Here is a 17,838-nt window from a genome sequence, read left to right as displayed (position 1 = left end):
CCCTGTTGCCCATGCAGCATGGAGCCGCCATTCTGCTCCCCTCCTGTGGCAGGAAGCCGCCGCCGATGCTGGGAGTAGGCTTCATGGCCTAGTGCCGTGCTTGCTTGTTCTTCGCGGCATGGCTGCCGCCACTGTCCGTGGTCCTGCCTCCTAAGCACGTGGCCATGCCTCTCCTTCCTTCTTACATGGCCCGCGGTGGGAGTAGCCCTGCGGCCCCACTTGATGATGTCATCGGGGTGTCTCTTCTTCTGCCTTATAAAAGGGCCCTTCGCCAGTTCTTCAGCACCTTCAAAAGGAGCCAGTCCGCTCCTGGACTCCTCGTCAATTCCAGCTTCTTCAAGCCACTCTGTTCTTCATGGGAGTTCCCTTGTCGTTATCTGTGGTTCCTGGTCCTTCGTCTTGTCTTCATCCATGGTTCCTGGTCTCTTGTTGGATCCCGTGCCCTCATCTTCAGATGTTTCTGATATCTTCATCTTCAGATATTCTTGATGTCCTCGTCTTCAGATATCCAGATGTCCTCATCTTCAGATGATCCTGATGTCTTCGTCTTCAGATGTTTCGCCTCCAGGTGTCCACGTCTTGAATCTCCTCTCTTCGGATGCCCTCATCCTCGGATGTTCCTTGTTCTGGATTTGACTCTTAGCTCTCCTGCCGATTCCTGCTTCTAGATGACCTGCCAGGTGTGTGAGTCTCGCCGGGTCACTGAAGTCCTGCCTTCCAGATGGCCTGCCAGGTGCGTGGATCACGCCGAGTCACTAGCTTCTGCCTGGGCCGGATTGTGCTTCGAGTGTCTCCTGGATTCCTCTTCATCCTAAGTTTTAACCTTGCTGTCGTCTATCCTCTCACCAAGAGTCTTCAACTCATCCAAGTCTTCAAGTATCTCCGCCTCATCCACCTAGTTCCCTTCAGCTCCTCTGTTTGGATGTTCCAAGTTACGGGGCCAGCCCTAGCCTCCTCCAGCGGACCCTGCTTCCAGATGACCTGCCAGGTGTGTTGGTCATGCTGGGTCACTGGAGTCCCATCTTCCAGTTGACCTACCAGGGCATCTACCACGCTGGGTCACTGTAGCCTTCGCTGGCTGGACCCTGCTATGAGAGCTGCCCAGGTCCTCCTCTTCATCTTGAGCTTCAGCCCTGCCTTTGTCTTGTCTACTAGCCTAGTGCCTTTGCCTCATCCAAGTCTCCAAGTGTCTTCGTCTTGTTCCGGTTCCATCACCTGTCCTCGACCTCTGTCCGTCCTGTCGCATCTGCTGATTCTAGGCGGCAGGTCCAAAAGGGCTATTGAGTGGCTGGAGGGCTACCCCAGAGAACAGCATTGCATTGTTGGGTCTCTTCCAGTGCGTTCAGGTTTGGCAGAGGTCAGGGTTCCTGGTTGTCAGCCTATCTGCCCGTGCTTGGACACGTCTTGCCTGCCTCGGCGCTTCCTCGGAGCTCCTCTGAAGTCACACCGAGGTCCAAGGGCACATCAATCTTCCCAGAATCATGACCACTCCCTAGCACTCCCGCAAAAGCTGCAGCTTTCAGTGGGGTAGCACAGCACAGTGCAGTTCCTCTTCTTTCTAAGCCTCGCTGCTACTCCTCTTTCTAAGGCCCCACCAGTGCACATTTACTCTTCTTCCTAGGCCCCACCAGCCATGCTGCTAATTCCGGTGGGACAACGTTGCTTTTGACAGCTGCAGCAGGCATCTTCTTTTCTCCACTGGCAGTGCAATGGTGCCCTTTAGATAGTGGTGCCTATGGCTGAGGCCATATTGGCTATAGGCATGCTACTGCTCTGCTATTATTACGTTTGCTGGTTTCACTCACCTGATGCCATACCAGGGCGATCGGGCCAACTGTGGGCCTTCTAATTGTGGCAGGGAGCCACCACCATTACCACAGCTGATCTTGTGGCCACGAGCCACCAGCCGCCACTGCAGGATCCCTCCTCTTCCGGGCTTATGTCAACAACCGACAGGAAGATTGGGCGAATCTATTTCCCTGGGTAGAGTTTTCCCACAATTCTCATCCATGCAATGCCACTGTTGTGTGCGTCGGTTCCCGACGCCCTCTCTCTGCCCTCCTTACCTCTTTGGCGATTCCCTCTTCGACCGCGGGAAGATTGGCTGCCGCGGCATCCTTCTGCTGAAGTCCTCTGGCGTCCCCGGACCAGCTAGATGCTGCAACCTGCCATGTTTCCTGGAAGCCTAGGGGCGCACGCGTGGCGCAGCCCCAACTGAAATACCGGCGATGGCGCGAACCTCAGGGGACGTCACCCGCGACGGATATATAAGGTCTTAGAATTAGCTACCGAGGGGTAGTGGTGGTAAACTGATATTAACTATTTCATTTTGTTAAAGCTGTACAACACATACTGCAGCAGTATCTAACTGCATTAGGAAAAAATGCAATACCCTGTGATGTGTCATTTCCTGCAGAGGATTGTCAGGATAAGCACTCCCCGCATGTTCAGCTTTTATGATTTTTTTTGTTGTTGTTGTTACTTCACTTTAAAGTTCCCTTTATTCTGGTCTGCAAAGATGGAAGCTGAGAAGCATCTCGTTTAAAATCCAGACCCCCCCCCCCCCCCTCTGCGAGGATTTGCAGATCGTGAGATGCACGGCACCCTGCATGTAACCTGTTGGTCTGGTTGTTTTATGGGAACCCCCGCCTAGCTTGCTTTTCTTGCACCAGAGCTGGTGATCGCCGCAAGACGAGCAGAGCTACAGCGTAAAACCCCATAACCGCCGGCAGCCCTGTACAGTCAGCAGCCACCTGACTGAAAGACACTTCCTCAAGGCCGGCTTATATTTATTATTATTCTTTCTTCCGCAAGAAAAAAAAAAAAGGACAGAAAAGCCTCCCAAAGCAAGCCCCCAAGAAAGTCATCGGCGGGATGCTTGCGGCTGAGGGTGGGTGGGCCGCATCTATTCAGCGGCGTTAGACACGACAGCCGGCCCGGTGCCTTTAATCTGCAGCCCGAGGCACCTCTGCAAGCAGCAGCAGCAGCAGGAGGCAGAGGCCGGCGGGAGAGCGCGCGCGCGCCGTCCTCTCCAGGCTCTCACGTGCCGCTCCCCCCCCCCTCCCCCCGTCCCCAGAGATGAGGGTATCAGCGGCCCCCCGCTGTGCTTTACTGCTGCTGCTGCTGCCTCTGCGCCTGAGCGTCTCCTCATCGCCCTTCCTCTCCGATGGCGGCGCCCAGGATGCCCCCGGCTATCTGCCAAGAGGAGTCAACGGCGGCTTCAGCTGCGTGGGTAGGTACAGCGCCGGGCCACTGCGCTGCAGCGCTGGAGATCTGCGCGCGCGTGAAGAGCCCTCCAGCACATGCCGCGCGCGCATTGCTGCTGCCATGAATGTGCAGCGAGCACATGGCTGTTCACGCGCGCCAGCTGCTCTGACAGCACCACATGCGTACAGTATGGCTGTCCCTGGCCTTTTCCTGAAAACGTGGACAGTTTGATCGAGAAGTGGTTGCCATTTGCTCAAGGTGACCTGAATCGTGGGATCTAAGCTCATAGCTTTGTGGTCTACTGGAGTTAGGGGAGCTGAGCTCATGCGGGTCCTCCTGGCCTCCATCCCTCTAAAACAGCTTCGTAGTATTATTTTTTTATTTTTTCTTCAGTAAGAGAGTGAGGGAGGGGGTGCAGAGAAGAACGGATCCCCCAGATTTTATCTTCTGTGACATGCTGCCAGCGTACCAATTGATTGGCGCTGTCAGCCATTCCTTGCTGCTCTTCTAAGTTTGCATTGGTTGGAAGACATTTCAAAATTATATTTTGAGCACATTAAAAAGTTAGAGTTTGCTAATATGATTATGATTATTACTTTTATTCAAACTTTTGATGATTTTTTTCCAGTTTCCTCAGTGATTATCATGGCTTCCTAAATTTTACCTTATCCCCCACAACACTCGAGTTTTCAGACTATCCACAGTGAATATGCATGAGATAAATTTACATTCATTGGATTTCCAATATCTGCAAAATGTATCTCATGCATATTCATTGTGGATCCTGGCTGTGGAGTGACCTGGACAGGTTTGGAAAGTCCTGGATTACTGATGTGTTTGTCTTATTTTGACTGATTGTTAGATAAGCACAAACCAGTGGGAACTTCCCAATGCCAGTTTTAGTACATTCATTTTTTTTTTTTTATAAACCATATATGAGAATTGTATGATTTTTACCAGGAAGTTTGCATATATTTTTATCTTCAGGAACTATGAACTGTTGAAATTGCAGTTTATTGTCAGTTTACTTTTTTGCATTATTGTTCACAGTGTTGTATTTTGTGATTGCGTAAGGGTTGTATATTTGCGCAAACATTTCTGCTTGACACCATAACTATACAAGATGTGCAATAAAGAGCCAGACTTAACTAGTTTTACTTTGTTTATAGTGAAACTAAAAATTTAATTTGAGGCTTGAGGGATTGTGATTTCCTCAGTGATACATATGCAACATACAGTAATCTGCAGGAGTAATAATTTTTACACTTGAACCTGAAATAGACATTTTCCCTATCAAAAGCAATGAATGTTTTTGTTTGTTATTATAAGGAAGTTATAGTGTTTCATATAAGAAGGCACTATGAAAATGAGTTGAGTCCTCCATGGTATCAAGAGACTTTTCCATCTCATAGTAAGGTGAAATTCGAGAGGTCAAAATTGGGTTAGGTGTGGAGAGATGGAATCATTGAATACTATTCAGTGCTGAAAAGCTGTACAGTCATCTTTACTTGCATCTTTTTAGAGATATGAATGAGTCACTTGTCCAGTAAAGCTTACAGGTTAATGATCCCACTGAATCATCTTGTTGGAAACCATTGGCAATCCCTCAATTTGAGCTCAATCCAAGAGCTGCAGACCTACCAGCATTTGCCTTTCCTCCCTTCTTCCTTATTTTATTTTTCGACTTCAAGGTCAAGGAGTTTCTCCTTGAAAAAGGCTACTGCCTGATGGAGGATGTGATGCCATTGCAGTTGATCGTTGGTTTGATCTTATGCCATCCACATCTGTTTTTATGAGATAAAGCTCTCAGTGTATCTCTGTACTATTTCTCTTGACCACTACATGATCTTTGGCTGGGAGTGAACTGAGAATGGAGGACTTATTTGGAAAATTGAGAGTCTGACATTCACAGACAGTATCCAACCCAACAGAATTTGTGGATGGGGATCACAACCAAGAGTACGGAATTCCTGCAGTAGTCCTAGGTCCAACAGGAGCTGTTGCTATAGTGGTAGGGCCCAGATTCAACAAGGCTGCTGCTGTGGCCTGAAGCTACCCCTATCTGCATAGAAGAGAAGCAAGAAAAGAGGGAATGAGATAAGTTAGAGGGACAAAAAGAAAAAGATAAAACATACAAGGCTGTGAAAATCATTAATAAGCATGAGCTTTTATTGCTTTTCAACATTTTATTTTATGTTGGTACCACTGATTCAATGCTATTCATCTGCAGTAGTGTGACAGGACCATTGTTAACCTGCTCTCAAACTTTAAAGTTGATTATTGTCTTTTACAGAGTTACAAACAAATTTTCAAAGAGTTAAGTAGGGGTTGCTTGTGTAGAAATAGCACATACCTGCACAAGTAACATATATATATATATAGAGAGAGAGGATATTTTATGATAATAAAAAATAATAATATTACTACTCTTAACATAAGGTGTGGGGGTAACATGCACAGAGCGGCAGTTACCACCATAAGAAACTTGCTGGGTAGACTGAATGGATCATTTGGTCTTTTTCTGCTGACAATACTATGTTACTATGTACTGTGTTATAAACTTCAACAGTCCCTGCATGTTTATCTTGCTGAATATGCCTGATAATTCACTTTCAACGCATAGCTCTCTGCTTCAACAGCAGGGGAGAAAGTCTGTTACTTCACTTTCAACGCATAGCCAGCATAGCTCTCTGCTTCAACGGCAGGGGCAATGTAGAAAAGAGTATCTATATATATATATAGACAACAACCAACAAGGACTAAATTACATAGTCAAGTAAACAAAAGCATGGGTGTAGCTTGCTTATTGAGGCGGTTATTACCCCTAACTAAGCTACATATTCAATTAGATGCAGTTCCAACACTGCTCTCTACATTAATGGTGGGTGGAAGGGAAATAAAACTAAAAGGTACTAAGAGCCAAGCGTAACAAGTAAGAGGAAAACAAAAAGTGCATAGCTTGCTGGGCAGACTGGATGGGCCGTTTGGTCTTCTTCTGCCGTCATTTCTATGTTTCTATGTTTCTATAACTTATCCGACTAACTATGTATGAATGTATTTATTTATTTAAAATATTTATAATTGCCCAATCCAAAATTCTAGGCAGCATACAAAGCACAGTTACATTAAAACAATGACAACTTATGCAGGTTTGTTGCTATGCTATCTCAGATCTGTTCTTTGCTTTTCTGAATATTGGCCTTGGTGTGGCTAAGACAGAGCTTATCTTTCTTGCTTAATCCACCTCCCCCTTTTTCTCTTATCTGTGGATAACTCTGTTATCCTCCCTGTCCCCTCAGCCTTCAATCTTGGGGTCATTTTTGACTGCTTTCTCTCCTTTGCATGTATCCAAAATACTTCTAAAATGTTTTTTCTTTCTCTATAACATTACAGACTTCATCCTTTCCTTTCTGGACACAATACCAAAGATCACATCCACTCTCTTGTCACCTTCCACTTACATTAACTGCAGCCCTCTTGCTGGTCACTGACAACTAACATAAAATGCACCAAATAATTTTTTTTTAAATTGTAATTTGATGCGCCAAATAAATTTAAGGGACTTTACATTAGATTAAGTGTCCCTACTTAGTAACTTTAAATAAGTAACAACTCAATCATATCAAGAGACGGGGAGCAGTCCAGCAGCAAATTAGGGACTGTCCAGTGTATTGCACTGAGTGCCATCTGTATGATTATCTATCAGTTGGTGAGAGATTATATATGTGTACCTGGTGCAAAGAACTCCTTGCTCTCTGTGAATAAATCTCATCTCTGGAGCCTAGAGTGACAAATCTAGAGGAGCTTAACTTAAGAACTTCCATACTGGGTCAGACGAAGGAACCATCAAGCCCTGTATCCTGTTTCCAATAGTGGCCAATGCAGGTCACAAGTACCTGGCAGGATTCCAAATAGTAGCTAGAGTCCATGCTGCTTACACCCAAGGATCTTAGTTTCATGGAGGATCCCCTTGTTTTAGTATTATTTGAAAGGGTAAATAACTATTTTCTATTTACCTGTTCTACCCCATTCATCATTTTATAAACTTCTATCTTGTCCCCTCTCAGTCCTCTCTTTTCCATGCTGAAGAGCCGTAGCTTGTGTAGCCTTTCATCATAGGCAAGATGTTTCACCCCCTTTATCATTTTTGTCATCCTCCTCTTCACCTTTTCTAGTTCCGCTATGTCTTTCTTGAGATGAGGGTAACCAGAACTGCACACAGTACTCAAGGTGCGGTTGCACCATGGCTCAATACAGAGTCAATATGATATTTTCCATTTTATTCTCCATTCCTTTTCGGATCATTCCTAACGTTCTGTTTGCTTTTTTGACCACTGGCATTCACTGAGTCAAGGATTTCAAAAGATTGTCCACAAGGACTCCGAGGTCCCCTTCCTGGGTAGTGACTCCCAGCATCGTATACCTGTGGTGTAGGTTATTTTTCTCACAGTCTGCTTATGATTTAACAACTTCGAATAACTTTGTGTCATCTGGAAATTTAATAACCTCACTCATTGTTCCATTTTCCAGATCATTTATAATTATATTAAAAAGCATTGGTCCAAGAGGCACTCCATTGTTTACCTTTTTCCACTGAGAAAACTGACCATTCAGTCCTACTCTCTATTTTTATCTTTTAACCAGTTTGTACTCCACAGTAGGACATTGCCTTTTATCCCATGACTTTCTAATTTTCTCAGGATCTAGCATGGGGGACATTGTCAAATGTCTTCTGAAATTCCATATACACTATATCCACTGTTCAATCAGTGTCACCTCATGCACCTGTTTCTGCCAATTATATAAGTCATGGAGTCGATTTGCAGAAGATGACTATCATGAATCTTGCTGCCAGGAGTAATTAATTTACTCTTATTTGTTCATGTATTGTTCTACCCTAGCAGGCATAATGCCGGCAAGAGCCACAAAGGTGTGCCAAGAATTTTCATTTCCAGAAAGGACCAAAATGATTTAATCAAAGGGCAAGACCACCACATATGAAAATATGATCCTTCGTCACCACAACCTCTCCAGCAAAGTCTAGATAAGGAGGAAGAAAATTTGGCAAAGAAAAGGGGATATCTGTAAGTTCTGTGCAGGACCTTGTACATAAACTCTGATTTTCGGCTACACAGTGATGCTTTATTGAGTTGCTCACCAAATCCATTTCCAGTCCCCTTCACACAGGTCTAGCCCAAGGTCCTTATTCTATTGATCATTTAGGGAAGATAAAGGGGCTTTATCTTCAGAGGTCTGAATAATAATCTTAATATAAGGATGAAATAATTGTACCTACCTCCTCCGCTTGGATTAAAACCATTTCAACTTGCGAGAGCTCCTTCCTTCTCCATCTCGCACTCTATGATTTAGATAAGGCATCCCTAATTCAAGAGTACGAATCTTCTAGCTCTTCCCTAAGTCCAAATTCAGATTTCAATTAGCTGAAAGGGATTTATCCCCTATCATCTCATAATTGTCCCAAGAATTTTAAACCTGCATTCCACCAGACTTCCATTCCCACATGAAATAAAAATATGGAAATGCCAAGAATATCTTTAAGCAATGATTTGGGAGATAACCCATCTTGCAGAACACCTATCCCTTTACATAAAGCCTGCCGTGTCCATACAGTATGAGCTATTATGTAGTTAGATGTGTGGGTCCTTCTTACATGTGGAGAAGAAGGGGGTAGCGAAAGGAGAGAAGGCAAGTCCATACCACCTACCATCTCAGCCTCCAAGGACATCCATAGCAATGCATGGTTTCTACTCTGCCATTCCTTTAACCATGCTAGTCTGGAGGTCCAATAATAAGCCAATAAGTTAGGACACACCATCCCACCACCCAGTTTAGATCTCCAGAGAAAACTAAGCCTAACTCTTGGCACTTTGCCCTGCCATATGAACCAGGATAGCAAAGAAGTTCTTAGGCAAGGTAATTTGATTGTGCTGGAAAAGATATATAATGGCTATCCTTCCAACCCAAGATGCAAACATGTCTCGCCAGTCCCTTATATTGGCATGAATTTTTTGTACCACTGGGGCATAATTAGTTTTAAACAAATCAACCCATTTCCTAGATATAAAGATACCCAAATATCTAAACCCCTCCCAGGCTGTATGAAAATACTATAGACATCTGGGCAGTACACATCCCTCGCCAGCCTAATGACAATGAGCTCTGATTTTTGATAATTTATTTTATATCCTAAAGCCTGTCCATACGTCTTAAGCACTTTTAAAAGTATAGGCACAGAAGCAGCAATATTGGTAAGCAGGGCCAATTTTGGGCAACCGGCACCCTGGGTGAAAAGCGCTCCCCCCAGGTCTCCTTTGGCCGTGATGGGTTGGGATCCGCCATGGCCATGCTGCCTTGGTATCAGTGATGCTAGCGATGCCCAGGGTGCCTTCCAGCTAATGGTGCTCTGGGTGACCGCCTAGCTCACCCACCCCAAAATCCGGCCCTATTCGTAACAAACAAAAGCACATCATCCATAGATAGGGAGTTTTTATGCATTATTTCATTGAACTGAAATCCCTGAACATTCTTTTCCAGTCCAATTACTTGGTCCAGGACTTCAATATCCAGGTCAAACAAAAGAGGAGACAGGAGACATTCCTGTTTTGTATCCCTCTGAATAAGGAAAGGGTCAGAGAGATAACCATTTGTCAACACTCTGGCCATAGGATGATGGTAACGTGCATCTACCGTGTTGAGAAACCCATCACCAAACCTCTGTGATGCGCTGCAAATAAAAAGGCCCAGTGTACCTGATAGAAAGCTTTTTCAGTGCCTAGAGCAGTGCTTAACCCAGGCCCTTTACACTTATTAGCCATTGAGACAATATTGACTACTCTGTCGTGGAAAGTCTCCTCTTAATGAAGCCAATCTGATCATCATTAACCAATGTTCACATTATCCCTTCAAGATGCAGCTGAAGAATCTTTGCTAGAATCTTAATATTTGCATTCAGAAGGGAAATGGCATGATAAGAACACGGATCTAGAGAATTTAAAATGAATTGGCGAAAATTCTTTTTCACTGAATGCACAATTAAGCTCTGGAATTTGTTGCCAGAGGATATGGTTAATGCAGTTAGTATAGCTGTGTTTAAAAAAGGATTGGATAAGTTCTTGGTGGAGACGTCCATTAACTGCTACTAATCAAGTTTACTTAGAGAATGGCCTCTGCTATTACTAGCAACAGTAGCATGGGATCTTCTTGGTTTTTGGGTACTTGCCAGGTTCTTATGGCCTGGATTGGCCACTGTTGGAAACAGGATGCTGGGCTTGATGGACCCTTGGTCTGACCCAGTATGACAATTTCTTATGTTCTTATGGATTAGTACTATGTGGACTGCTGTTAATCAATGTGAGCAGGTAGGGTTTTCTCTAAGATAATCCAGGAGCCTAGCCAGCAGTAGAGCCAGTTCATGGAAACATTTCTTATGAAAGTCAATATAAATATCCATCTGGGCCAGGACTCTTCCCATTAGGTAGGCCAGATATGGCTTTCTGCATCTCTGCAGAGTAATGGGAGCAGCCAGTTTCAGCCCTTGATCTGCAGATATTGTGGATAATCTTTTCTTTTCAAGAAAGGCGGCAATATCCTCAGCACTACCGGCCTCCTCTCCCGAATGTAAATCAGAGAAAAAGATAAAGGAGGTGTCCATATTACCTTTAAGACAAAGAATAACCCCCATTTCTATTATGGATATCCGTAATGATATTGTCCTGCCTCCTCTTCTTAAACACCCTAGCCAACAATGCACGCCGGCATAATTCCTTCATTGAGGGATTGCTTAATTATGGCTACTAGAGATGTACTAATTGTTTCTACACACTGCTTGAGGGTTAATGTGTTAATCGTGTCCAATGGATGATTTGCTGGATTTAATTTCCGAATCAAGTTTTCAATTTCAAGCTTTGTTGTGATTTCAAATTTTGACCAATTTGGTATCTCCCTTTTTGGCATATTAATATTCTGTGTTGGAATATGGTCCAGAGTCTCAATCAAGTTATCTTCCTTAGTTTTAAAAAATGATGCTATTTCTTCACATCGTGATTCTGGTGATGTTTCGCGTCTCAAAGGATCACTAGTAAGTTTAATAACAATATCAAATAAAGTTTTTGGGTTATTTGAAAATCTTTGGATTTTTGCATTGTAATATTGTTGTTTTGTATTATTTATCTTTTTCCTATAATAGGCCAAGTAAACTCGATAATTACTTAAATCTAATATTGATTGAGTTTTTTGCCATTTTCTTTTTTTTCTTCTCAATGCAATTTTTATTTGCCTTAAATCATTATTATACCAGGGATTCTGTTTTTTTAAATCTTTCACAACTTTGGTTTTTTTGGGGGTTTATTTTATTTGCTATTTCCTGTGTTACGGTATGCCAACTATTAGCTGCATCCTCGGTACTATTAATCTCTGCGTCTAATAATGCTTGTGTTAATTTATTCAACAGTAATTCTATATTTTAAGGTTTTCTATATTGGAAGGTGATTTTTTTATTCATTTCCTTTTTATCATAATTTGTAAACAAAATATTTGATTCTAATAGAAAATGGTCAGACCAGGGAATAGGACTAATAACTAACTTTATATCATTTACTATTTTTGAATTTGCAAATATCAAATCCAGAGCATGTCCACCTTTGTGGGTGATTTTTGGAGTAAGTAAATCGAAGCCTAGTGCTTGCAACGCTTCAATTAGTGTATTACATGCTAGAGATGGAGGTAAGACATTCATATGAAGATTAAAATCACCAAGCAGAATTGAGGGTTTTTCAGGATTTAAAATTGATGTTAAACTTTCTATAATTGGTGAGATATTGGATTCGAGTAAACCAGGGGGCAGTATACCAAACAGATTTGTAAATTATCTGACTCAAATACAGCAATTTTATGTTTATCTGGAATTTCAAATGTCTGTTTCTTTAACTTTAGACTTTTTTTTATTGATTAATAATAATCCTCCACCTTTGCCTAATGGCCTGGGAACAGAGTATGCCAAAAACCCCGGGACGAGCGTATGTACCGGGGCTTTGAAAAAGGGGCGGGGAAGTTCAGGGGCAGGGCGGAGCTAGAGGTCCCCGGCATAGCGGCCATTTGCCACTGTGCCGGGGGATTGCGTGCTGGCAGGGTGCCGGCGCGTGCAACCTGTGCCTGTTTGGGGCAGGCGCAAATGATGTTAAAGGAATTGGGGGGGAGGGGTTAGAATAGGGCCGACCCCTGCGCGCAAGTTCTTAAAATCTACCCCATATTCAACACCAGCCAGGCAAAGTTATCTGGCTAACTCTGATTGGAAAAACTGTTATCCTAAAGTTATCCAGATAACTAAAATAAAAAAACAAAACAAACTAGTGGGCCAAACAGTGGTATATCTTCCTCCTGTTTGCCCCCCCAAGACTAAAAACATGTAGAGGGCCGAGAATGAATGATTATCTCCTGCCTCCCAAGATTAAAAATATGTAGCGGGCCGAGTGCAATCAAATCCCCCCTCAACAAAATAAAATTAAGTGGTTGAGTGGTGGTGATGCCCTACATCCCCTAATTTAAAGTTGTTGCCATATCCTCAGTTCCTCCCCTTGTCCCCCGTCCCCCCCCCCGACCCCAGGTGAATAGACCACTGATAAGTTCTTTGACTGAGAGCTCTGAATGGGAATTGCTTATGAAAGGACCAGGCAGTTCCCCGGAGCAAAGAGAATAAATGAGTACTAAGTGCCAGAGCAACTGAGAGCTGTACTGGTACTTAGTATGCAGCCCAGCTGGAGAAGTTAAGAGCTCTTTAGGGGGTATCGCTCAGACTCTGCCTTTTATTTTATTCGGGGGGGGAGGGGGGCATTTTTTCAATGATGGAATTTGGGGTGAAGGGTCACTAGGCCTGTTCTACTTTTTTTTTATTCTGGGGTGGGAGGTAGATCAGGGTGCCTTAGGCCTGCTACTTTCTTGTTTTTTTTTTCTGTATTTTGTAAGCCGGTGAGCAGCAAAGTTACCTGAATAACTTTGTTTAGGTAACTTGGGCTGAAGATATTCAGCAGCACTTTTACTCGGATAAATGCCACTAAATATTCGGCTAAGATTATTCTTGTAACTTTATCTAGATAACTTCTCCGTTCACCAGCTGACTGAATATTGACCTCTTTGTTTGTAGGGGAAATTTGAATGTGATTTTTCTTCATATACTAAAGAAGAGACAGAGAAAAAAAAAGAATTTTACATTCTTCTAAAATTATCATGGCTCTTCTAGAATTTTTTTTTTTTTTGTATCTTCATCAAAAGTTCAATACATCAGAAAGATGGGTCCTATGATTATCTGTGATTATATTCCAGTTTCCATGTTAGGTAACATTGGAGAATGTAAATACAAATATTTGGGAACAGATTGTAAAGATTTTTATTGTACACTACATAGAAGTGAAATATAACCTTATGCCAAAAACTGTTTCAAGGGAATTTAAAATTGATATAATTATGTGAAAATAAAAGGTTAGTGAGGAGGTATACAGAGAAAAGGCACATGAAGGAAAGAAACATAGAAAAAGCAAACTGAGAGGCCAATTTAGTAACCCACAGTAAAATAGCACAGACACACAAAACACATCCCTTGAATTGTCTATATGCGAATGCCAGAAGTCCAGAAAATAAGATTTTAGAGTTAGAATATATGGCACTGAACAAAGATGTAGACAAAATTGGCATCTCAGAGACCTAGTGGAAGGAAATTAATCCCTGGACTCTAATACCAGTGTACAAATTACATCAAAATGATAGTACAGGTCAAATTGGTAGAGAGATGGTGCTATATGTTAAGGGTGGATAGATTTGAACAGGATAAAAGTCCTGCAGGAAAGTAAATGCACTGTGGTATCTCTATGGATAGAAATTCCATGTATGATGGGGAAAAATATAGCAGTGGGGGTATAATATTTTCCATCTGGCAAAGATGACAAGATAGACAGTGAAATGATAACAGAAATTAGGAAAGCTAACAAATTAGGCAACACAATAATAATGGGAGATGTCAGGTACCTCAATATTGATCAAGGAATGCTAAGGAGGTAAAGTTTCTTGATGTCATAATTGACTGAAAGATAGTAACATAACATAGTAAATGACTGTCAGCAGATAATGACCAAAACGGTCTACACAGTCTGCCTAGCAAATTGTTTAGAGTTGTACTGCCAGTCCATGCAGGTAAACCAAGGATAAGGAAGCCCTAGCAAAGCTGTAAATGCAGGTAATGACCAAACCTCCTCCCCTTAGCTTTATTGATTCATGCCTTCTTGTAGTGCACACAGGGCTGTAGAAACACAAACGCTGACTGCCCCTGCCCTACCGCCATCATACGTAAATTTGATCAATCAGCCAGATTGCTCAACCATACGCTAACTGTAAGATACGCCAAAAGGCAGAGGCGTTATTAAATATCTAAGAGATCTGTGGCACAGATAATTGTATGTAAAGTTTTGTACTTTTTTTTTATTGTTAACCACTTAGATTTTAATTGGAGATTGTGGTATATTAGAATTTAAATAAAATAAAAGGAGAGTTTGCAAAGGATAAAAGATTACATATGGCGTAGACACTGTTTAGAAACACCATCTTGTAAGCCCAGACAAGATGTATTCCATGCGTTAGAAGAAGACAAAATAACTACCAGCATGGCTAAATGGTGAGGTAAAAGAGGCTATGAAAGCCAAAAGGACATCTTTCAAAAACTAGAAATTGGATGTAAATGAAGAAAATAGGAAAGAGCAAAAGCACTTCAAATTATATGTAAAGCATTAATAAGGCATTAATCAGCTTGCCAGAGAAGCAAAAACTCAAAAGAAAATCTTTTTCATTGAAGCAAGAAGCCAGTGAGGGCACCAGTTGAATCACAAGATGGCCAAGGGATAAAAGGGGCACTTGGGGAAGACAAGGCGATAGCAGAACAACTAAATTAATTCTTTGCTCCGGCCTTTACTGAGGAGAGTAATGGGGAGATACCTATGCCGGAAATATTCTGTGAGGGTAATGATTCAGAGGAACTGAAGCAAATCATAGTAAACCAGAAAAATGCAATATGGCTAACTGACAAACTAATGAGTAACTTTTCCCACAACAGGCAGCTCATTACTATAGCACAGGGAAATGCTCCACCCCACTGCTGGATCCCTCAAGAGCAGCTATTTATAGTAAAGCTTCAGAAGTCCCACAATAGGGACTTATCTGTATGGCCCTCTATACCCACCGTATGACTCTGGTAACAGAATTCAGGCTTTCCTCCTTCCTCAGACTCCAAATTTCTGCAGAGAGATGAGAAACTGGTCTTAAGAACATAAGAAATGCCATGCTGGGTCAGACCAAGGTCCATCAAGCCCAGCATCCTGGCTCCGACAGTAGCCAGTCCGGATCCCAATTACTGCATCACTGCAGCCACTCCTAGAGGGGAGTGCCCGTAATGAATGGTTTGGTCCAGTGAGTTTATTTATTCTGACAGTCTTAATGTGTCCTGCGTTGGGAGGAGCATAGACCTTAGAGAAGGGCTTTTCTATGTGTTTGTGAAGCATTACAATCTCAAAGCACGTTGTGATCTTGTCTGGATGAAAGACTACTAAAATAATACAGTTAAAGAATTCAGCGCAGCAAAAGAAACAATAGCATCAGTGATCTCTTTCTTGTGTGTCCTTGCAGGATGTGTGCTCGTGGTGTCGGTGGTACAACAGCTTGCTCAGGTGCACAATTCCACAGTTGAGAAAGCGATGGAGATGCTCTGTAGCTACCTGCCAGGTAAATAGCATGGACAGGGTTAGACAGTTTGTCTGGTAGTGGTCTACTTTGGTCTCTATTTTAAAAGCAAGTGACCATTTTTTTTTCTTTTAGATAAAACATCTTCATTACCAGCGTTGCCCACACCCTGTGGTCATTTCTGCTCTCTAGATATATAACGGCTAGCCCATTAGGTGGGTTTGGTTTCTGCATGCGTAAGAACTAGAACTTTAGGCCTCAATGTTCGGTAAATGTGAGGAACTGCAGAGAAAGGCGTTTCCTTGCAAGAATGCATACAACCCTCTTAGTTTTCAAACTCATGATAAAGGCACATGTTGACTTGAAAAGTAGGTTGTTGCGCGAGTACAATTTAGAAACACAGGGACGGTAACTTTTAAACAAGCGCGTGGGCGCCCGTGTATGAGCGTTCATCGGCCCGCGTCTGGGGATGTGGCCATTTTACAACATAGGCGTGTATATGCACACATGTTATAAATTAGACTGTGCACACACTTTTAAGTGGGTGTGTGAAAATGCTGAGTCTACCGCGTAAGTGGGGGGGTGGGGGGTTTAGTAGACACGCGTGCCGACACCATTTCCAGTTTTCCCAGTTTGTTCCCAGTTTGCCCAGGCAAGGGATTAGGACTTCCAAACCCCCCTAGTTTAATAGCCTTCCGTTTCCCCCATTAGCTCCGACCTTTAAAACCCCACCTATCTATTTTTATATATTTATTTTATTACGTACACGTCCTCCATAGCAGAGTTTATTCTTTCCTATCTCTTCCTTCTTATCCAAGTTCTGCTACCCTTGTTATTTGTAACTGCTCCTTCGATCACCACAGTTCTAGTTGTTGTATTTAATGCACTCCCGTTCCATGTAAACCAGCAAGATATGTGCTCATGATTGCCGGTATATAAAAACCTTAAATAAATAAATAAATAAAGTAAAGTTACGGGGCAGGGGACCCCCGGTGCGCGCCTGCGCTCGTGAGTGTTTACGGGGAAATCTGAAGTTGGAATCCAGGAGCGCCCTTGCCCTGCCCAGACCACACCCATGCCCGCACCTTTTTTTTGTGACTTTTCATTTGTGCGCACAGTGGGAGATATGTGTGTAGGCGAACGCCATTTAAAACCCGCTCGGCGTGTATCAGCCCAACATTTTGGCGTATCTCCTGGTTTTGGCACATGCCGGGCTTTTAAAATTCACCTTAAAATGAAGAGAAGATGATGGCAAAAAATACCCTGCCTGGTCTCCTCAATCTGAGCATTATGGGGGCAATTTTGTAGACTGCCCTCAAATGCAAAGTATGTTTATGAAAGCAAATCCCTGTCTGTACATTTCCTAACCCAAACTAACCCTGCCCCTTTGACTTGTGTTTTAAAGAAGATGGGCTTTGGGACCTTCTTCTGCACTTGGTTAGAGAGTCTATATAAAGATCCGAAGGTTCGCCTCAAAATTAATGGGGGACTAGGCAGGGGTGCCCCTTATCCCCACTACTATTTGCCATATTTTTAGAGCCTTTAGCCACTGCAATTCAGAATAATGGTAATGTGTCTGGGTTTAAGTTCTTCAACCAAGAATTCAAACTTACACTATTTGCAGATGATATTAATTTTTCTATTACACAACCACACACATCCCTCTTGGCGAGAGAACGAGATATTCAAAAGTTTAGTGCAGCCTCCGGGTTTAAGGTAAATTGGGAAAAATCAGAACTGTTAAATCTTACCTGTAGTACACAGACCATCCTGGACTTGAAATCGCATCATCCATACCGCTGGGCTGTCCGTACGTTGAACTATCTGGGCATCCAGCTACCCTCGCATCCAAAAGATATAATTCAATTAAACTATATCCCACTTATCAGGAAG

General features: G+C 42.9%; 1 protein-coding gene across 2 annotated transcripts in view; it reads left to right on the top strand.

The window, feature by feature from the left end:
- Positions 1-2,856: 2,856 nt before the first annotated feature.
- Positions 2,857-17,838, top strand: part of AOAH (acyloxyacyl hydrolase) — a 221,324-nt gene continuing 206,342 nt past the window's right edge. The window contains exons 1-2 of one of the 2 annotated variants that reach the window (XM_029589499.1): positions 2,857-3,232; positions 15,892-15,987. In XM_029589499.1, coding sequence (XP_029445359.1) covers positions 3,079-3,232; positions 15,892-15,987 — 250 coding nt within the window. In that variant the 5' untranslated portion in view covers positions 2,857-3,078. The remainder of the gene's footprint in view (positions 3,233-15,891; positions 15,988-17,838) is intronic. The other variant, XM_029589500.1, reaches the window with a different exon arrangement.

This window comes from Rhinatrema bivittatum, chromosome 2 (genome assembly GCF_901001135.1).
Source record: "Rhinatrema bivittatum chromosome 2, aRhiBiv1.1, whole genome shotgun sequence".
Taxonomy (NCBI): Eukaryota; Metazoa; Chordata; class Amphibia; order Gymnophiona; family Rhinatrematidae; genus Rhinatrema; species Rhinatrema bivittatum.
Note: the sequence above shows the minus strand (reverse complement) of the source record. Positions and strands in the feature narration are given on the sequence as shown.